Source organism: Bactrocera neohumeralis, chromosome 5 (genome assembly GCF_024586455.1).
Source record: "Bactrocera neohumeralis isolate Rockhampton chromosome 5, APGP_CSIRO_Bneo_wtdbg2-racon-allhic-juicebox.fasta_v2, whole genome shotgun sequence".
NCBI lineage: Eukaryota > Metazoa > Arthropoda > Insecta > Diptera > Tephritidae > Bactrocera > Bactrocera neohumeralis.
Window position 1 is genome coordinate 24,038,086 of NC_065922.1, and position 23,851 is coordinate 24,061,936.

General features: G+C 33.5%; 2 protein-coding genes across 4 annotated transcripts in view; one reads left to right on the forward strand and one right to left on the reverse strand.

Annotated features, from left to right (window-relative positions):
- The window catches only part of LOC126760736 (synaptic vesicle glycoprotein 2B), a 64,422-nt gene that overhangs the window by 13,915 nt on the left and 26,656 nt on the right, over positions 1-23,851 (forward strand). The window lies entirely within an intron of this gene.
- The window catches only part of LOC126760737 (ras guanine nucleotide exchange factor P), a 48,372-nt gene that overhangs the window by 6,369 nt on the left and 18,152 nt on the right, over positions 1-23,851 (reverse strand). The window contains exons 1-2 of one of the 3 annotated variants that reach the window (XM_050476602.1): positions 11,202-11,692; positions 6,743-7,722 (exon numbers count right to left, since the gene is read on the reverse strand). The exons of 1 other annotated variant lie outside the window; for it this stretch is intronic. In XM_050476602.1, coding sequence (XP_050332559.1) covers positions 6,743-6,968 — 226 coding nt within the window. In that variant the 5' untranslated portion in view covers positions 6,969-7,722; positions 11,202-11,692. Of the gene's footprint in view, positions 1-6,742; positions 7,726-11,201; positions 11,693-23,851 lie in introns of those variants that run through there. One more of the 3 variants, XM_050476601.1, reaches the window with a different exon arrangement.

Below are 23,851 nucleotides of genomic sequence, written 5' to 3' on the forward strand. Positions count from 1 at the left end.
TCTAAGGCAACAATGTAATCTCCGAAAAAATTGTTCAGATCGGTTAACTATAGCATATAGCTGCCATACAAACTGAATGATCGGAATCAAATGCTTGCATGGGAAACTTCCTCATTTGACGATATATCTTCATATAATGTAATATCGGAAGAAATTGTTCAGATCGGCTTACTATAGCATATAGCTGCCATACAAACCGAACGATCGGAATCAAGGGCTTGTATGGAAAACTTTCGCATTTGACGTGGTATCTTCATGAAATTTGACATGGATTACTGCTTAAGGTAATAACATTGTTCAGATTGGATTACTATATAGCTTCCATACACCTGGACACATAGTTACTAAAAGAAATACACCTGTGAAGGGTATATTAGCTTCTATGCAGCCGAAGTTAACGTTTTTTCTTGTTTATATACGAAATTAAAGTTTTTTCTCTAATAATATATTGCTTTGATTGAATTTTCAACAAAGAACCAGCCGAATGATAGTCATATAGTCAGCTAACTCGTTTTAAATACACCAGATAACAATATAAAATTATGTCTAAGCTTATTTCTGAATGCTAAGATGCTGCTAGCAATAAAAATGAAAGAAAATCTCAAATTCTTAAACAATTGTGGAAATATGAAAATAAAACTCGCACTCCTCAGTCTCAGACTGCCACGACTTCTTTCATCTATTTCCAACACTCTTGATATCCTTTAATGACAGCTTCAACAATGTGCTTTTTATTTGCGTAAATTTGTAAATAAGTGCTACATAAGTATTTATGTGTGTATAAATGGCGGCGTGATTGCTTTTGTTCTTGTGATTTTGCCTGTACATGGTCATAACCTTGTCGCCGGCAATAGACGGTGGCGTTTGTGATGGCTGCACTGCTCTTATTTGCTTTTGTTGTTGTTGTTGCTGTTTGTTATTATTATTGCAGTTGTAGTTGTTGTTGTTGTTGTTGTTGTAGCTGTCGTGCCTGCCACCTTGAAAATGCCAAGTGGAAATTATGCCAAATAACAAGTTTGTTTTGCTCCCCTTTTTTGTTGGCCTGCCAGTCGCCGACGACGACGCCGCCACCACCGCCAACGCCTGTGCTCCACTTTATTTATTTATAGACTGCGCATATATAATTATGTATATGTATATATTTATTAATATATATGTAGGTATATGTAGGCGAGCGCAAGACTCGGCTGGCACTTCATTCATATTTTTTGTTGTTGTTGCAGCCCACTTAATATTGAAAATATTAGAGCAATGCAAATTTTGCAATTAAAATACAAAAACAACATCAAGCACATAGAGCGCGTGGACTCAGCGCAGGCGAAGTAAGCGAAGTGGGGTATGCTCGACAGAAAATAACGGAGTTATGTAAGCGCTATGGTCGCTAAAATGTGAAACGAGCGAGTGGGCAGTAAATGGACAGCGGCGAATGAATTATGGTCTTTTGATGGCGAACGAACGTTTACTCGGATTTTGACCTGTCAAAGAGTCGAACACAAACACAAACAAACTTATCAACAGAAAAGCATAAAGCTAACGGTGTATGTGTGTGTGTGCCAGTAAATGCATGCATGTCACGAGCAAAGCTGCACGAGTACACGCCCACCGGCCTCCAAGCGTGCGCGCACACATCTACACTCACCTAAATACATACACAAACACACTGTATATATATATACATATGCATATTTATATGTATACACATGTATATATATATACATGTAACCACTACATGTACATTTCGTGTTCACGCTGCTTTGCCTGCTCCTTATGCCAACAACTAACCTACCTCAATGCCCACTTTGGCGCGCCCCATTGCCATGCTGCAATAACAGCAACACCAACAACAACAATAACGACCCACTTTAGAATATTGCCACCCCATTGACCTAATTTTTCGGTGTAAAGCGAATTTGCAGCGCTGCAACCGCAAAACGCGAACAAATGCAAACAACAACAGCAACAACAATGCACAAATGCAAACCCACAGTCAGACACATACATTCATACACGCCAATGCACATAACAATAATAATGATATCGCTAAGGTTTGCGCACAACAATGTGCAACAACACCAACAATAACAACAATAGCAACAATAATAATCGCGTAAACTAGGCGTTGCACTTGTTAGCTACTCGTCGCCATTATAACATCTCTCTACTTCACACACACGCGCACACACACATACACTCTCAGGCACATGCAAAAAAATACTTTTGCCTACATAACTATCGCTCATTTTCTATCGTATCTGGCATCCTTTGCTCGGCACGGCACGGCACGGCTGTGCCCGTTTGTTGTCACGCATGAATGGTTGACTAGCTGACTGCTTGGCTGGAATATGCCTTGTGGCCTAGAATTTCAACAGCTGCCACAAGTGGAGGAATTTCAATTCATAATACAACCAAAGTGGAAGCACAATACTACCAACCCGCAACAACAACAGCGGCAGCAAAAACAGCGCCAACAGCCAGTAGTGGCAATAGCGGCAACTACTTTTTCATTAATCGCACGCTTTTCTCCGCTTCCATTCCATTCCATTCTGCGGCTGTGCGCTTTTATTCTACTTTCATTCTGATTTACTTTTTTCAGTTTTGTTTTTGCTTTTCCTTGTTGTGTTTTTGTTTTTTTGTTTTCGTTTGCCCAGCTTTTGTTCGGCAACTCTTTCTTTCACTTTTTACCGCACGTACTAATTTGCAAAGGCTTTGTTTTGCATTTTGTTTTGTTTGTTGTGTCCTTTTTAATTTTTTGGGGACGAGCGCCAGGGCAACCGAAGCCAGTTCACTCACGTACGTAACGACTAATTTGCACAGAGTGCAAGAGGTGACATTTGATTGGGTAAAATACTAACAATAGAAAGTGAAATTTGCTGAACAAGAAGTGAAGAGAGCGCAGTTTGAAAATAAAAAAAAGGGTAGCGAGTTTTAACTTTTTAATTATTTTGGTACAATTTGTTGTGACACTTCTCAGAGCTAAATGTTTTAAGGCATGTTATGTTCAATTTTATATATTGTTGTTGGTAAATATAAAAAGGTGCTAAGCTTGAAAAAAAAATATTAGTTTCTAACCTCAAATCATATTTTGTGAAAAAAAAAATTGTTGAAACCAATGCTTTTTATCAGTTATATACATACATATAAATATAATTAAAGAAAATATATTTTCAAGTATTTTGAGGGGTTACATGGATCTACAACACCTCTAGAATATTGTCCTAAATGTTCAAGTTGATCCGAGTAATAGTTTCGGAGATACAGCCTTGAGAACTTGTGCGCTCGAGGCTAGCTGGGCTAAGTGCGCCGTTTTTAAACGCGTTTTTCTCGAAACTGTGTTTTTGAAGTCCGTGTTTTTGGCAACATTTCTCGAGAACTACTGAACCGATCTTTATGAAATTTTATACAGGTCTTTGAGATACAAATCTTAAAGACTTGGACGAAGGATTTTTTTCGATTACAACTATTTGAAAAAAATATGTCGCGAAATTTTAATTTTTTTTGTAAAAATGTCTGCCAAAAATCCAATTTTCAGTTTTTTTTGCCCTTCGTCCCAGTTCTAAGTTAAGGTTTTAAAGGTCACCGGAAAAGTCGTCGCAGTGGTCGAGTTTAAAACATTGTTTTGTTTTCAAAAATTTCAGATATTCTTTTTAAATAGTGTATGTTTGTAACAATAAAAAAATTCTAATAAAATATTTAATTTTTTTATTAAAAAAAAATTTTTTAAAAAATGGGTGTTTTTTACCCGAGAAACCCTTAATGTAGACCTTCGATCTAGATATTTCACACGCTCTTTTCTCTCCAATAAGCTGCTCATTTGTCCTACAAACTGAACGTTCGGAATCAGGTCTTTGTATGGAAAACTTTTTCATTTGAGAAGATATCTTCACGAAATTTGGCAGGGTTATTATCTAAGTAAATAGTCAAAATCTTCGGATACAGTTCCCATATAAACTGAAGGATTGGAATCAAATACAAGTACAGGAGGATTGGGAAATACTGATTTTCCTTTTAAAGGGGATTATGATATCAGTAAAAAGTGTAATATACAGAATACTAGAAAGAAATTAATTAGAAAATATTATCTCAAAGAAGCTCGAAAAAACTTGATAATATGAAGATTGTTTTTACTATTCTAGATCATAAATAGTTCGTCATTGGTAGTTAATCTTTACAGAAAATATTTAATATTTTGTAGTACATGTAACCACTTAAAGGATAGACTTTGATAATAAGCTCTTAGACAAATATCTAATTTTCTGTGGAAAAATAAAACACAGACTGAAAAAAAACTGATCCGAAAAAGACAAGCACTGGTGTTAAAAATTCATTTTATAAACAGTATTTGGTACTGAAAATGAAAATAATTATTTTATAATTAAAATTGCTGAGTCTAATTTAAAATTTGCTTTTCTGTAGATACTTGAATAAGGTAGACAGAGTGACACAAGTCACCCATTTGAACACTTGTGTTCGATTACCACGCACCTAGTAGGACTATCTAGACTATTTATTCCTCTATCTAACTTGCTTCTCTATAGCAACTGGAGTTTGAGAGCCACTGTGATTCAAGTCACCCATTCAGGCATCCATGGCCGCCACACGCAATGCAAATCGATTTTTGAGCGATTTCCACGTCCCTACTTACTACTACTACTTGAATGGGGTAGGCAGCGTGACCCATGTTACCCGTTTAAGCACTAATGGCCGCCACAGGAAGACATGTTTGCACTGAAAAGCGGTTTTTAGGCGATTACCACGACCCTAGTAAGACTATCTAGGCAATTTATGCCTCTATTTAACTTGCTTGTCTATGGCACCTTAAATCAGTGACAGAAAACATTAATGCTATTGAGTTAACAGTTTTTGACCGGAAAAAATCGTAGATCCTATTGCTGTGGGAACGCTTCATTCAGTTATTTTGTTTCATTTCGATGATTTGTTGGTATTAAGGGGTTATAACGATATATATTTTTCTGCATATATAGTATATCGAATAGACATATATTTGAAAATAATCTCCAAAAATTTAAACTTGATTCGGCAAATAATTTTGAATATGAGGTCGTTTGTTAAGAATTTTCCAATTTAGTCTAATCGTATCGCAAAATTTCGAAAGTGTTGCTCTCCAAACAACAGCGTAGGTGAAGAAACTTCTTCGAAAAGGCATTACCAATTGTCTTGAAATTTTCGCACGATAATGTCCGAAAGAATAAGACTTTTGATAATCATTTTCTTTACTGTCAGATACCAGTTTTCGGAGGTGCTTGTGGAGATAGGCAAAGGAATCGAAGGAGTATTATAATATATTTAAATTTTTTAAATATACATTATTTTTATTTATTTATTAAATGCAATTTAAAAAAAAAGTTTACAAAAAAGAACAGGGTAAAATGAGTTTGTCACGAAGTTTTTAACACCCTGAAGGAAGCGTCGGAGATCCTATAAAGTATATATATAAATGATCAATATGTTGAGCTGAGTCGATTTAGCCATGTTCGTCTGTCCGTCCGTCCGTCCGTCTGTATATATACGAACTAGTCCCTCAGTTTTTAAGATATCGTTTTGAAATTTTTCTAACGTCATTTTCTCTTCAAGAAGCTGCTCATTTGTCGGAACTGCCGATATCGGACCCCTATTACATATAGCTGCCATACAAACTGAACGATCGGAAAAAAGCTCTTGTATGGAAAACTTTTGCATTTGACAATGTATCTTCACAAAAGTTGGCACAGGTTATTTTTTAGGACAACAACCTAATCTCCGAAGAAATTGTTCAGATCGGCTTAGTATAGCATACAGCTGTCATACAAACTGAACGATCGGAAAAAAGCTCTTGTATGGAAAACTTTTGCATTTGAAGTGGTGTCTTCACGAAATTTGACATAGATTACTGCTTAAGGTAATAATATAATCTCCGAAAAAATTGTTCAGATCGGATTACTATAGCATATATGTAGCTTCCATATAAACTGAACACATAGTTACTAAAATAAGTGCACCTGTGAAGGGTATATTAGCTTCGGTGCAGCCGAAGTTAACGTTTTTTCTTGTTTTTATATTTTTTGTGACATCGTCCTCACGACTATTCTCTTAAAGATTTCAGTAAGACATAATGAAACATAAATAAATAAGTAACCAACCATAGACCTATTGAAAAGGTAGGAGGAATACCATTCATCTCAAATAATAATCTATTTTGACAGATCTCTGTATAAATTATGAACTACCAAAATATGAATTGCGGGAATAAAAAGTAAATTTTTTATTATCATTTTATATGCGCTCAGCGTTACCAGGGACTGTGTTGGTGGGGATTACTATCTGAAAAAAATTATAATTTAAATTAAATATAGTTTTCTCAGTATCTAACATTATACACAATGGCTCGAGCTGTCGAGCTAGATCTTATAAATTACAATAAATTGGAGAGTACAGTAAGTTCCACCCATATAAATTTAAATAAAAATTTTTCCCACCAAATTTCGCAACAGCACACCACTGTGCGACCGACTTCTCATTACTTACACGTTTCAGTCGCGTAAATGAAATGCTTTGTAAGCAAATCATGTTATAACCGAAATGCATACACGCAACCGACAACCGACAACCGCCCTACACAAACCCCCTCACAGCCCCGCTCACATTGACAACATCCGCACACCGCACTCATGCATAGCAAATTACAAAATAGAGTTTCACAAAGTGTTGCGGATGAATTGTGTGTTATAAATTTCCAGTGGCTTACCACATTGGTTGCCCTTAGTGACAAAGGGTCTAATAGTTGGATCCCAAATAAAGATGTAGTACAGCGACAACATAATCGCCGCCAACGAGACGCACAGCACATACACCGCCACGGTGAGGATGCGTATGACTTTGCGATTCTTGCCTGGTGGCTGATAACACCGGCTTATCGTCTCCGTCGGCGGGAGTTTCACTTTCTCCTCCAGCGAACTGACTTTCGAACTCATCGCACTGCCGCTGCCACCACCGCCACCGACACCGCCGCCGCTGCCGTGCTCCTCCAGTTTTGTGGCTTTGCGACGCGACTTAGCGCGACTTTACGAACAAGAACGGATAAGTTTTTCCGACACCCAACCGAAGCCCAGCTGTTGTGCGGGTTTAGCTGCTCCGCTTTACACTTATTTGTATTTGAATCTGTGTGTGCGTGTTTACCGTGTATTCGTGTATGTGTGGGTGTGGTCGCTCACGCGAATTTGTTTGTGTGTGTTTGTGCTCTTCGATATGCGTTTATCAGCTTTGTTTGTGTGTGTGGCTTTTGTGTGTGTGTGTGTGTGCGTGCGTGTTTCTTGAAGGATTAGAAGTAGTCGTTGTTTGATTTGCAATTGCTCTTGCTGCCTTTATTATTAGCACTGTTGTTACTGTTGTTGCTATTGTTCTTGTTATCGTTATCGTCGTTTGCCAGCTCTTAGTTCAGCTGCTGCTGGCGTTTTTTCTGTTGTTTTTGTCGTCACAAAAGTTTTCGCTGTTATTAGTTTTCGCTGCAAAGTTGTTGTAAAGTGTTCTGATGTGTAAAACTATCGCAATTAATTGCTATTTATCCTCTATCGCTCCGCTATGCTCCTCTAATCTGCTTTGCATTTGTTTTTGTTTTCTATTTTTCGCTCGTAATGCTTTTGATATGTTGTAAGTCTCGTTGAAATGCAATTGTGTCGATTGTTCAGTTTTGATGTGTGTGGATATACATAAAGTAGCATCCGAGTTCTTCTAAAAATACAGGGTGATTAGGTGAGTTGTGACTTTTCAACTGCGATTGGTTAAAAATATTTGTTTTTTTTGTTAATATTTATTACTAAATAATAATTTTAGTTACGAAAATTATTTGAGTTTTTATTTTTGAATATATTTTAAATTCTTTTCTTTGCGTTATATTTTTTAATTATTACTGTTTATAATTAAAAAGTCAGTTTTTTATTTTTCATATGTTAATTTTGATTTTATTTTTAAGCCGATTTAATTTTTTTTTTTAAATTTTGTTTTATAGTTTACTAAAATTGAGATTTACCGAATAAGAAAAATATAATTTTGATTATTAATGACTTTTTTGAAATTTGTAATGTCAAAAATTTAAAAAAATTAAACTTCATTCGTAATTTATAAAAAATTTAAAAGCAAATTTTTTACAAAATTATAAACATAAAAAACCAAAATTATATATAAGTAATAAAATAACATTTACTACTTTGGCAAATAATTTTTAATTAATTATGTTTAAATAAAAATCTATGTCATCTATTGTAATTTATACAATTTTTTAATAAATTTATATTTTTTATTTGTTTTATGAACATAGTTTATCAATTGTTATGCAATATTTTAATATATTTTCCTTCAAAAAAAATTGAATATATTAACATAATTTTATTATTTTTATTTTATTTATTTGTGTTTTATTCTAATTATTAATATTTTTAAATATAGTATTATTACTATTTTTTTGATAGTTTGGCACAATATTAAAATTATATACGATTTTATCGTGGATTTGAAATTGTCGACCGTTAAATTACCTTCAGCTGGCTCTATCATTTTAGCTCTTCATTTTAACGTGAAAATCAGTTTATTATAGAACTTAATTAAAATTTTTATATAATCTGCATTAAGGGGTTACATAGGTTTACGGGTTTCAAAAAATCAACTTTTTCAAGTTGATCTGAGTAATAGTTACGAAGATACAGCCTTGAGAATTTGTGCGCACGAGGCTAGCTAGGCTAAATGTGCCGTCTTTAAACGCGTTTTTCTCGAAACTGAGTTTTTGAAGTCGGTTGGCAAGATTTTCCAGAACTACTCAACCGGTCTTCATGAAATTTTAAACAAGTGTTTGAGATACAATTTTTAAAGACTCAACGGAAATGATGTCCAATGGCCGAGTTTAAAATATATTTTGTCTAAAAATTTCAGAATTTCTTTGTTAGTAGTGAATGTTTGTAACAATGAAAAATTCAAAAAAAAATATTTAATGTTTTATAGGAGAAAAAATTGTTGAAAAAGGGCTGTTTTTTACCCGAGGAAACCCATGCAACCTCTTAAATTTCCTTCTAGCTGAAGGAGTAAAATACTGATCGGTTTAACGTGAAAATCATTTTATTTTAGAACTTAATTAAAATTTATATATTATCTGCATTAATATTTTTAAATTATTTTTTTTTTATTTTAGTTTTATTAAAAAAATTAAACTAAAATTTTTTTTTTATTTTTATAAAAATACGATTAGCTATTTACACAATTAATATATAATCTTTTCAAAATTGGCTTAAATTTTCATGAAAAAATTTAATGAGCTTATAATTTTTATTTAAGTATTCAACTTTCGGTGTCCGTTTGAATCTTAGTTACTTATACGCCCCGTATGCCATATCAAATGCGTTCGCTAAAGAAGTTACGTATACGCTCCCTTTACAGGTATAAAATTTCAATAGATAACAATTTGTTTTTATATTATACGCTATTATACTGAATGTTTGCCAAATAATTTTTTATTTAAACTTTGAATAATTTTTAATAAAAATTATATTGAATTTTTTAGTGTTCAATGGGTTAAATACAGTTAGAATTTTCAAAAAATCATCAGAGATATTGTGGTCCCCGTATTTTGAGAGAGAAGCTCCCGGAGATCAGCTGTACTTCCTTTTCAAATAAATATTTTTACTAATACTAAGTCTTAAAATACAGTTAAAAGATACCATAATATGTATGTATGTATGTATTCAAATTTTGAATCAATAAATTTAAAAGTTTTCTCAAAAAAAATCTGGAAAAATCGCTTTTCGGCCTTCTATCTATATATAACCTCTTAAATATTATATTACTTTCTAGTAAAATTGTTAAATTGAACATTTGCAAGAAACAGCCAGTTGATAATTTTTTATTCACTAACAGTTATTTTTCTCATAGTAATATTAACGAGTTGAATATAAGATCACTTTAGAAATTTTCAAACATTTTCCAACATTTTTAATTAATACCATTGGTGGTATGGCAGACAAAACGAATTTCAAGCAAGAAATTGTTGACTGAGTGCTGCCTGTGTTGTAAAAATTGTTCTAGTAATACAAATATTATTATAAAAATTTTTAGAGTTTTTTTTCACTTAATAGAAGCTCTTGTTCCATTTTTATATCACACTAACAGTATTTGGGAAATTTGTGTTTATTCTTTAAATTACTTTACATTTAATTTTACAAGATATTTTATTAATTTTATTGATGTGTGATTTATTTTAACACCTAAAAAACTTGTTTTCCTATTTTTTATATTATTTCAACTATTGTTATTACTAATATTATTCGTTTTTTTGCATTGAAATTTAGCGGCTAAATGATGCAATTGAAAATTATTTTTCTATTATTTCGCTTTTTTAAATTTATGATTTAATCGAATTTTCGGTACAAGCCAGTATGATTTATACATTATTTCGTAAATACTGCTTTTTAAGCCAATTATTAATACTTAAATCATCACCAGAGTCGGTTGCTCTACACTTGATTTAAAATAAATTAAAAACTGGTTTTAACATAAAATTTTAAAAATTAATTAAATTTTAAAAATAATTTTTTAAAATGTAAACTTTTTTAAAATATAAAATTAAAAATAAGAAGAAATAAAAAATGGTTTTGACAAAATTTTAAAAATAATTTTTAATGTGTAAAATTTTTTATATATAAAGTTAAAAAAAAATATAATATTTATATATTAAATGTAATTTAAAATATTTGTTTAATATTTTTAATAACTTTTACTCCTTTTGTACTATATATATTATTAGTAGTAATACAAATATGACATTGGGGCGTATACGTAACTTCACATTTGAGTAAGCATTCAATAATAAACATATTTCCACCGTTAAATTAGAGTATTATATTAGATCAATTCGGTTTGTTTTATTTTCTTTCAGGATATTATATATGATTTTGCACTTTTTAATCCGTTTAGCTTAAAATAATTTTTCTGTTAATTTTATCTAATATTATCTTCTCTTATATTTACATCAGATTATTTTAATTAATTTCCTCTGTTTTTATGCATTTTATTTGAATTCTTTATCGCTAATAGACTGTTAATATTCAATTATTTCAATATTTAATTGCGCATTGCCAAGTCTGCCAAATGCTTGCAAAATACCGTTATTGCTGTCTGCTGGCACACTTACACTCAAATTACCAAATCACCATTTAATTTACCTTTATGGCAACGTGTTTTTTATGCTGTCGACTTCGAATTTGTATTACACGCTAAGATTAATATTTATTGTCGCTCCGTATCGGTGTATCATATGTTGTGTTTAACGTTTTTGTGCTGCTGTCAATGTTGTTTTGTGCCACACATACACTCATAGATGCATGCATGTGTGTGTGTATTTATGCATAAATTTTCGCTTTTTATATTTGCTTATTAATAAATATGTTGTACGTGTGTAGATGTGCGTGCCATTTTTATGCGTTTAATTCCATAAGTAAAGAGATGTGTGTGCGTGTTTGTGCTACGATTCGTTGTGCGTTCCAATATTCAATATTATCAATGTAGTCGTGTGTGTGTAGCTTTTTCAGATTTTCATTCACACATCCAATGCAGCGTCTTCTTTGTTTTTTATTATTATTTGTTTTTGTTTTGTTTTTGTTTTTGCGTAATAAAATTTATTTAAAAAAAAATCATTCAAAAATTTTAATCCGTTTTTGGTTGCCGAAATTTTTTGGTATGTGCTCTCCGACGCGACAACAAACTGCAACTGAACTCAACTCAACCGAACAGAATCAAACTGAACTGATTCCTCCGTCGTTTCGTACGCCACGATGAATCTCACAAACGTAGCAGATTCGCCCCTTCACACTGCTGCACGGCGCGTGAAGCCACCCATTTGGCCCCTTCTCCCTCTCTCCTTTCGCAGTCGGCTTGTGCTTAGCCACCCGAAGGAGGCGTTCGCCAGCGCTCGTTTCCTTATGCCCGCTACGCCACACGGCACAGTGTTGCACTCCAGCCGAAGGCGTTTCATCGTCGTGTGGCAGTGTTTTCTGTTTTTGCTACACTATTTTTGTTTTTGTTTGTGTCTTCGCATTTGGCTGTATTTTATGTGTTTTTGGTTTTTTTTTTAATTTTTTTTTACCCGCGAATTGCACGTGTGGCGCTGGTGGGTGGTGGTTGGTGCACAAGTCAGTCGGCCAGCTGTTACAGGAGTCACAGCAACACTTCCTTCGCCGCCTCCATCGTCACCTGCGCCACATGCACCTTCGCCCCACATGCTCTTACGATGTTGCATGTGTATATTGTAAGTGCCTATGTGTGTGTGTGTTTGGCTTGCAACTTTTCTGCTCTTTTCCGACTTCGCTGCTCGATTGCATTGTGGCTTCCGAGATATTAACGCTCCTCTTCTTCTGCTTCTTCTTCTTCTACTGCCATTCTGTGGCTGTCGATTCCACTTGACTTGGGCGGATAAAGAACCAAAACAAACGTGCAACAGAATGCAGGAACAACGGAATATAAAAGCGACAAACGAATGAACTCCATTCAGCAACACACTTGCATTCACACACATACATATATTTGTATGTGTATGTGTATGTATGTGTGCCTGCATCTATGTGGCATATAGAAATTGATTGGAAATGGAAAGTGCATGGCAATCGCTCGATATGTGTGCGCTCGGCGGCGTAGGGCGGGGCGACAACAACAACAACACCTGTAACAACAACGACAACGGGCAACAAAGTGTGTAAAAAAGGCATTCACTTTCCCACTGTGTGCTGCGAGCGTGTACATGTACATTTTATTGTTGTAGCACATCATAGCTCCGTAGCTGGCGGAGCACTTATGCAAGCAAAGTATGTTATTCAATCATTTCGGAAATATTCTGGAAATTTTTTAATTGGGAAAGTTTCGAGCAGCTTAAGCGACACTTAAGAAAATTGCAGGAGTTTCGATTGTAAGGGATTCACGTGAAATAACCGGCTTATTGACAATAGCGCTGCTGTTAAGTAAAGTAAGCGAGTTTGTGTATTGTCGACGCTTACCGTTTTTTACCGAAGAGACATGGAAAAGTTGCAGTTAATGAGGAAAAAAAGCTTAAAGCAGAGAAAAATTATTAACTCTGTGAGAATTATGTCAGTTAGGCGAGCTACAATTTTATTGAGCTAGAAATTTTTAAGGAAGTTAAATTGGTCAACTGCAACAAAATTGTGTTACAAACGTTATTCCGAAACGAACGCAAAGCGGTACCAGAGTGTAACCAAAAGAGATTTCAATACTTTTAGTAATTTTCGATGTATTCTTAGTTGGTTCAAAATAAAAAAAAGGAGGTTGCCACCTATTCAAAATTTGTAAAACGAAAAATATATAATAAAGAAATAAAAGTATGCACTATAAAGTGAACAGGCACAAGAAAAATTTCGTTACAGAATTGTGTAGGGTTGCCACCTGATAATATTTTTTTGTTCTATTAAATGTTAAAATAGATACATATATAAATTATATAAAGGGATTCAACAAAATTTAAGTTTATTCTTAGAATAGAAAAACATCGGAATGTTGCCACCTATTCAAAATTTGAAAAACATAATTAATAAAGAAAAAATACATATGTACCATAAGGTAAAGAGTTTCAAGAAAAATTTGGTTAAAAATTTGTAGAGCGTTGCCACCTGATAATATTTTTTTTGTTCTTTTAAATTGTTAAAATATACATATAAATTCAATATTCTAATATAGGCGGGTTTAAAAAGACTTCCGTTCAATTTTTTTTTGCGCAGCGTTGCCATATGTTTGTAAAATTAAAACAGAAAAATAAAATGTAAATAACACATTCGGCTCAGGAAAATTTAAGTAATTTTTTCGCAGAGTGTTGCCACCTATTATTATTTTTTTGATCTATTAATTATTGTTAAAAAACATATGTATGTATGTATGTATGTATGTATGTATGTCTTCAATATTATAATATGGAGGGGTTTAAAAAGATTTCTGTTCAATTAATTTTTGCGCAGCGTTGCCATATGTTTGTAAAATTGAAACAAAAAAATAAAGTGTAAATAACACATGCGGCTCAGGAAAATTTAGTCATTGTTTTTGCAGAGTGTTGCCACCTATTAATATTTTTTTGATCTATTAATTATTGTTAAAATACTTATGTATATGTATGTGTGTATGTATGTATGTATTTATGCCTTCAATATTACATTATTGACGAGTTTAAAACGATTTCTGTTCAATTTAATTTTGCGCAGCGTTGCCATATGTTTGTAAAATTGGAAAAAAAATAATGAAATGTAAATAAACACAAAGGCTTTAAGAATTTTTTTTGCACAGTGTTGCCACCTAATAATATTTTGTATAAATTAAATATTAAAACGTGAGCGAATTTCAAAACTTTTCTATTGGAAATATCTTTGCACAGCGTTGCCATATGTTTGTAAATGAATTTAAAAAATATAAAATATATGAATATAAAAAAAATCAAGGGTCTCAAAATATTATTGCGTTAAAAATTTTGTTTGCGAAGTTTTATTTTCTATTATTGAGTTGTTATAATATGTTTATAAATAATTTGAAAAATAAATTGAAATGCTTTAAAAAAGCTAGGCTGCAAAAATATTTTTATAGGGAGGCCACCCGTTAAAAAAAAATATATATAGAAACAAATGCATATTTTAGACATTTTTTCAACCCATGTTTTGGAAATGTTGCCAGCTGCTTAAAATTTTTTTTCCAAAAATTGATAATTTAATTCATTGCAACATTACTCTCAGTAGTTTGAGGGCTGAAAATGTTGTGAAAGATTGCCCCATTATTCCAAATTGACAAAATAAATGAAAATTTACCATGAGGGTATCCAATTAAGCAGTTTTAAGCTTACAAAGTAACTTTAAATAGGGTTGCCATCTGTGGAAAAAAATAATTCAAATGAATCGGTTAAAAAAATAAGAATTTCAATATTGGTTTGCGTAGCATTAAGTCTGCTAAATTAAAGATATTTTTGTGCAGGGTTGCCACCTTCTAAATATAAAGAAATCATGAAAAATAATATTTAATATATATGAATATTGTAATATGGGTAACAAATTAAACATGTTCAAGGTTTTAATCACTGTCGGACATATTATTCAGAAGAGTTGCCACTTCTTTCCATAAATCAAATAATCCGTTAAATATAGGAGATATTGGAATATCGGTAACTCTAATTTAGTATTTCAGAATAAATTTCTTGCAAAGAAATGGAATAATATAAAATAAATACTTAAACAAATTTTAGGTTATGATTTTTTCTCCAATAAGTGATCTGTAAGGTATAAATTTTGATAAACATCACTACTATATACATATATCTCTTTAATTTTGCATACTTAGAAATCGTAACAAGTGGAAGATAAAGTACTTATTATACCCTGAACGAGGCATGCTAAGTTTCTCACAAAGTGTGTAACACCCATAGAGAAACAACAGAGAGTCTGAAATGTATATTCTTATATAAATGATTAACCATGTCCATCTTTTTGCCGTGAACTAATCCCGCTTAAAAAACCCGATTTACGTTGGATATATACAATAATTGCTATAAGAAATGTACCTTTGAAGGGTATTATAGTAGCTCTATCTGCTGGCGAGACACGCCCGCAGGATGGGGCTGACAGATCGAGAAGACTGCAGGGAATGTCTAGAGCAGGGTACCAGAGAAACAATGAAGCATCTCTTGTGCACTTGTCCTGCATTGACAGGACTACGCTGTAAGCATCTGAGGTCCTCACGGCATGATACACTGCAAGAAGTAGCGATTGTGGGCCCGCAGAGTCTGTTAAAATTCGCGTCAAGCGCAGGCATCCCAAAGAATGCCTACTCCTCTTGGACCTAGCAACTGAACTCCATCTGGTATCGCAAAGAACCAAAAGTGGTCTATGCGTGACTTATTGGCCTACCAGATTAACCTAACCTAACTTTTGGGTTTTTATTGATTTGCATGCAGAAAACCAGTTGAAAATACTTAACTTGACATATTTCAATGACAGAAGTCATCAGTTTTAAATTTCACTCTAAAAAATTAAACTTCTTCGGCATTACACTGCCATTTAGTTTTTGCTGCGGTTGTATTGCCTTGGTGAAACCATATTGCCATTATTAATTCATCAATCAGTCATGGGGCAATAGATTTTTATATCACTCATTAAATTTTCACGGCGAATGCTGGGTTATTTTTTCTATTTTTTTAGCTTTTCCATAAACTGGCCACACCGGATATTGCAATGAAATGCTTCCGTTGTGGCGAGCGAAACTTTTTCTACATTGTTTTCATACATTTTTAGCACAATTCGACTTTTGCAATCAGTCAAAAATTCACATGGCATTTGCACATTTCAGCTGCCGGTCATACGCAGTTCAATATCAATATTTGCGCTAAAAATAAAATTCGACATAAACAAATTGGTGGGGCGTTAATAATTTGATTTGCACATTTCATTTGGCTGAAGCGGAGCATAAAGAATGTAAAAGAAAATAGGAGAGCAATGAAATAAAAATGTGTACAAGCGGAGCAAAACGTTGGTGAATGCGAATTTTGCATTTCATTGCAGTTTTCGGGAATGCGCAACTTTTGTTGTTGTTATTGCATTGTATTTATTTGGTTGCTGCAATGCTTTATAGCGCAGTGATCAGCGATATTTTTTCACGTCAGTAAAGTGATGTGTATGAAATTAATTGATTTATTTTTGAAAAAAAAATATAAATAAAAATAATTAAATACCTTAAATGGGTATTTTATGCAATACCTGAGCGTGAGTGTGATATTTTATAATCTGGCGATGATGCGAAGACCGATTTATTATTTAAATACATTTTTATAAAGGCCAATTGCATTCCAGGAAGACATTTTTTTTTTTGCAAGACTGTATTACTTTGATATGTAAGAAATTAAAGTGCGTTCGTTTTGAGTGAAGATCATTGTTTAGATAAGGAACACTTTCACGATCATTTATAATTTTTGAATTTGTAAGGATCAAAATATTTTAATTTTTAACCAAATATGAAATATTTTGCTCTAATAAGCATTGAAAAGTCGAGCTGAGGTCAGGTTATAGGGCTGATTCCCGTGATAGAGTATACTGTCGATTGTTCTATAGAGAAGTTTGTATAGATTTTATTCCCAAAACTTGTGAAAGAAAATGATCGTGAGCACTCTTCTCGAAAATAAGTTTTAATTCATCTCTGTTAGGAAGTTCTAAGGTTAGGAGGGATCTATAACATATATATTTTACAGTTTTTGAAACCTTCATTTCATTCGGACGAACCATATCAAGATCATGTGATATGACTTCGCGAGACTATTCTTGTGAGGATATGTTAAACTGTCTTGCACATATTGCCCGTTACCATAGCTGAAAGGTGGATAGCTGCGAAAGTTGTCATCAGACTCAGGTAGTCTGGGTTTCTAAAAGAACAAGTGTCGGAACACTCGGAAATCCTCACTCACTTTGACTTCACATCGGACCACTTGGATCATGAAGTCGCCAAATCGAACTCTGACGACTCCTTCCCTACCCATATAGCAGCGATAGAATTTTGGGTGGGAAAAAGTCGTTGGAGGAGAGGGATATCAAGCTTCAAACTTCCTGACTATTGCAGTGTCTTCCAGGCCGAGGTTACAGCCATTAAGACAACAGTAGATTTATTGCACCGGAGTGCAGCCAGTGCTTCCACTCAGGCAGCTGTGCGGCTATACTTGCCTTGAATTCATTAACAGTACGTTCGGGGCTGGTCAAAGAGTGCCTAACTTCGCTATTGAGTGTCTTTGTGATAACATTGGTATGGCTGTCCGGCCACAGCGAAATCGCAGGAAACTGCGGGCAGCGAAATCGCAGGAACTGTGCTAATAAGCAATTAAGAAAAGTCATCACAGAACCACCATCGATACAATGGAAGCGAATCGGTGGTCCCGTATCCTGTTGTGTCCTACTACTAGATAGCTGGGTTTCGTGGAAGATAGACAGCGCTGGGCCACCATCGCTACATGCGCTGTCGAAAAAGCCATTTGGTCCAATATCGATCGCAAAAGATTTAGTGATGTCTTTGCCCTCAGTAAGGCTAGCCTCTCACTAGTTTTGGGGCTCTTAACGGGCCATTGCTCTATTGGCGTTCACGCAGTAAGGCTGGGAATCATACCAGACGCCAACTGCAGAGGCTATACGGAAGAAGATGAGGTGAAAACAACTCAACACTTCCTTCTTGATTGTCTCGCGTTTGAGAGGTGAAGCTTTAAGCACTTGATAGCGCATACCCTCAGACATGCCTCCGAGCTGGCAAGAATGTAAATTAAACGCCTGTACAATTTATATTGGTTACTAAGCGTTCGGTTAATATAAAAGTTCGTACACAGGAGTTTTTCTTTTTTTTTATGGCCTCACAAAGGACTGCGTAGTCCACGTGCGATCTGTGATCAGCCATCTAACCTAACCTGTTAAACTAATATTTTTTCATAAACCAGCTAAGTATAAACTGTTGAAATAAATAGCGCAAAATGCAACCGCCTGATAACTATATGTGTTAAATAATATTTAGACACAAATGTCATAAAACCTATGAAATAATAAAATAGTCAAAATTTGACCACCTCTATAATTTCCTATGCTTTATTAAAATTTGAGAAGTTCAATCACCCAAAAAAATTATTCTTCATTTCCTTACCCAAACCAAATTCAAACCATATTTTAACGTCTAAGTCTGATTAATTAATTTTTAAGCAAACATTACCGAGGTACTTACATACTGACTTACAACCATACTATATATATATGTATGTTTAGGCTTTAATGTTCATTCTTGTCTAAGAAATTCTAAAAACGATAATTAATAACTATTTGTGGAATTTCTGTCCTAAATACACAGTTTGCTTATTATTGGGTTAATTCTCAGAAAGGCATGCTCTAATTTGAAAAGGGTACGAAAGTACTTAGAAAATTTACAAATGCAGAATTCAGCCGAAAAGTGATTAGAAGCTTTGTTCTGACAGCAATAATTTTAGCAAACTTGCTACTTTTGCGTATACATATGTATGTGTATGCATGTGTATGTATTAATGAATATTGGATTGAAAAGGTTATTGGTCGAGAGCAATAAACGAAGGAAAAAATATAGTTCGAAATGGGTTTTTATTACATATTATTAGCATTTTTGAGAAGGGTTGCCAGCTTTTTTTTTGGTACGCTAAATGGTTGATGATGCTGTTCAAAAGTACTAGTATGCCCTAATTATTGAAATGATGGTCATATACATTTATTTAATGTGCAAAAATCTGTTGAAGACTTTAATTACTATTATAGCTGCTTAAAGCGATTTTGCATGAGAGTCTCCAATCAATCAATCGAATTTTAAAAAGTCAACATTTTCATGCATAATCCAAAGAAGCTGGAATAATATCGGCTGGGAATATGTAAGGGGGTATTCTGGTTTAGAAATTCGAAAAATTCGATTTTTTTTCAGAGTTCCAATCAATCAATCGAATTTTAAAAATGTCAACATTTTATGCATAATCAAAAAGCTGGAGTTAATATCGGCTGGGAATATGTAAGGGGTATTCTGGTTTAGAAATTCGGAAAAATCGATTTTTTTCATATTTTTATAGTATAATCCTTCAAGAAAATGTCTCTAAGAGGATTTTTCGAAATTCAAATTATTTTCCGAGTTACAGCTCATTTTGTGACTCCGACTCCGACTGCGCGCGACTAGTTCTCAAACTTTAAACTCGTTTTTCTCATAAGTCATAAATTTTCAACAGGGCTTTCTTATACATTAGAGTATCGCACTACGAAGAGCTTTCGAAAGAATTTTTTTTTTATTCTTAAAAAATTCCGAACCACAAAAAAAACAGGGAAAATACGAAACTTTTTATTTTCAAACCTCCAGCATTTTGTAAAAATTTTTTTTTCAAAAACGTTTCGTAGTGCGATAACTACACTTTTACTCTTCACGGATTTCGCATAAATTTTCATTTTAGGTCACGGAAAGGATTTATATCTTGCACACCAGGACAAGGCATTGTTTCATCAGTCTCTACTTCGCCGACCTGCATTTTTTTTAAATTTAATTTTTTTTCTTATATTATTTATGTTTTGTATTCTTAGAATATCAATAAAAAGCATGTAAAAAAATGGATAGTCAAAATAATTTTTGATTTTTTTTTATCGCGTCAAAAAAATACCTAAAATTTGGGCTTCTAAACCAGAATACCCCCTTTAGTTGAAAGAAAAGGATCCGAACTAGCTAAATAAAGCGGCTAAACGACGACTTTTTTCTTGAGTTATTTGGCAAGTAGCCTTGTTATAACCTCCAATATAATTTAATAATATTCCTAATATCCTATAACTAGATTGAAATGAATTGAGTCGATCCACAAGAGATGTTAAAATCATCTTCTGGCTCTCTATTTGCTGCATTTACATATATGTACTTGTATAATGCCCTTTCATAATGGAGTTATTAAAATATTTCAGCAACACTTAGCACGGTTCTCGATTAGCCAATTTATTGAGTAATTAACTAATTGTTCAATTGGCAACTATTAAAATTACATTGAAGTAAAAACCCTCATAGAATGTCATTAAAGTGTGCTCAAGAGGAACAACAGGAATTTTCTGGTAGATTAACAGAATTTATTCTTAATCATGTAAATACTAGAAAAGTTCATTATAACATTTATTGTAGAGTTAAGCGGCCGATCTAGTGGGACCGCCTAAAAGAGATGATTTTTAGGATGTTTTTTACAGAAAACTACCTCAGGAAATGTATAAACATTTTTATGATATATTTACGCATAATTAGTTAATATAAACAAAAGATTTCATTAACAATTCCACTGCTATATTGATTGTAAGAAAAGTAAAATTTAACAGAATAGCAGACTTTCAAAAGCTCCCGCCGATTCGAATTTAGTTTAGAGAAAAACACGTTAATATATAAGCAGAAACGTTTAAAGAAAAGGAATTTTTGTTTTTTATAATTTTTTTTTGAAGAGGCATATTAATCAACAAATTTAATATATTTTAATAATCACCCATTTATTTTGAAAAATTTTGGCTCCTCTTGTTCCTGTAGTCGATCTACAGACAGACCTCCGAAAAAAAGTTTTTTTGCGGTGACAAAGATATTTCTGCTACTTAATTTTTTTACCCCATTTCTTTACCTTATATGCAAAAACCAAAAATGATTATTAATATGCATGAGTACTGGTAATGATTAAAGAAGTAGTCAAAATTTTAATTTTTGACAAAATGGCGGATTCCCAAAAAAAGTGGTTTTTATCAAAAAATTTCACCTGAGAGTGACCTAAAAATCGAAATTATTATCAAAAATCATATTCCTTCATTCCTCACTTGGCAGATGGATCTAAGAAGTCCTGTTTAAATATCATCAAGTCGATCGATTTAGCCATTTCGGAGAAATTTTTCTCAACGATGCTGAAAACAGCTTTTCGAGAAAAACTGACTCCTGATAGTCGGAAAGCACTGCTTCACAAACTTTAACGCAACACTGTGTTTTTGAAAAATTGAGTGAGTCTGGAACCAATCGTGCTTTCACTTTTCTTAGGCCAAAATGATTTTTTAAAATGGTTTTCACTGATTTTTCCTATATTCCAATGATGTTAGTAAGATCTCTAACTGTTAATCGTCGATTCTAAGCGCCAATCCCTTTATTTTATTGACGTCGGATCATCAGTTGATGTTGATGGCCGTCCTGGACGTGGTTCTCGTCAACGCGTTCTCGACCCTCTTTGAATGCTTTATACCATCGAAAGACACTTGCTCGCGCCAAACAATTATCACCAAAGGCCTTTTCAAACATTTTGAATCTTTTAGCACAAGAAATTTGATTCCTCAAGCAAAATTTTATGGAAATTTTTTAATGAATTCTTTCATTCATTGTAAAAATCGCCGAATGCACTTTATGCAAGTTCCTATCTTATGACATCTTCCTATAAAAATCAGAGCTCCACTGAGCACGTTTAAGCCGTATATGTATATTGATGATTGGTGGATCACCTCCTTCTATTTGGTCCTTGCTTCGAAATCTAAGTCCAATTTTCAGATCTCTAAGTATATTTAGAAATAAAACAGGCTTCAGTTTCAGCCATTCGGAGTCGCTTTATAAAGCTTTAAACTTAAAAACTAGTCTACTAGTTAAAAGTTAAAAGTAGTTACATTTGAAACCAGTTACTTTTGGACCAATTTCATCCGGAACTAGTTACTTGTGGACCAGTTACTTTCGGGACTAGTTTCTTTTGGACCATTTCCTTTTGAAACTAGTTGCCTAGTAACTAGTTACGGTCAACAATTAAAAAACAAGTTAACTAGGAACTAGTTAAGGTCAAAAATTAATTAACAGTTTTTTTTCATAATCGTCACGATTGGTTTTGCTTCCAATGAATTTAAAACCATCGGAAGCATTTCGTAAAAACTTTAATACAGTACTTTTCCTCTTTTACTTCCTCTTCAGAGCTCATTGGCAAATTGTTTACACTGGCTTAACTGCTTATTTGGCTGTCCGAAAAGTAATAGGATTGAGTCGGTTTAAAAAAATTTATTGAACCAATCGTTACAATTCTTTAAAAACTTTCAAAATACGCTCCTTCTGCGTCGATGCAGCGCTGCCAGCGTGAGATGCAAGCATTGAAGGCGTGGATATCCTCTGTCATCTCAAAATGCTTGCCTTTCATCGACCTTTTAGGACAAGGAAATAAAAAAAAACCGGGGGCCATATCTGGGCTGTAGGGGGGCTGCGGAAGCGTTTTTCGATCTTAAAAAAAATTAAGCTTTTTTAATAAATTTTTAAGAATTACGGATATTGCTTATTACCACAGTTTTGATACCTCTGATCCAATTATATATCGATAATTCTATTTGAAACTTGAAACAATGCAAATTCACAATAAATTTTACTCACGGCACAGCCTGTATTTACACAACAGTGAATATTAATTAGTTTACATGCTAATAATAATTAAATATTTGCCAATTTTGCAAACACATAATAAATATTTAACAACAGTTATTAATCTACTTAGCGCCACAATATATCCCGTTAGCTGCCTACATCACATATACGGATATTTATTGGGTTCAACCAAAATCCAATTACGGTAAATAATTGTTCCAATTAAAAAACCTGTTAGGGCCAACCAAACATATATAATGCTGATTTACCTGCTGGGAACTGGATAATGAAGGAAATATTGTGCCAAATTTGCAGCTGATTTTAATTACAAATACATACACAAGCACATACATACATATGTATGTGCCGATGTAGTGCAGCTAGCAGTGCATGCAGGCACACGCCTATACTTATCCATGATATGCCCTATTTGTTTCCCCATTTAAACTCTTTGCAAACGCATACATATACATATGCATATATAATATGTGTGTGCATACATATATATTATATGTCTATATATGTATGTATGTGTGAACAGTAGGCGCTTGTGTATTTTGAGGCTTGTCGGCACATATTTTTAAGCCAAGTTATTTCGGTGCTGAAATTCCTTTTGAATGGCTATTGCAAACAAAAATAAACAAATACAAATACAAATACCAGCGTATAAATGCACCGTTATGTATGTACAATGTGTGCATTACCTGCAATCAAACGCAGATAACGCCACACAGACAGACAGACTGACAAATAGTCGATTGCTTTGCAATTTTTATGCTCTCTTTGTTGTTCTAGTTGTTGTTGTTGCTATCTTTATTGCTATTATTATTGTTGTTGTGGTTGTTACTTTTGTTGCTGTCACAGCTGTTTTCTGCAACCTATTTGTGTGCCACTCACACCAGCAATGCGCACCACAAATACATGTACACAC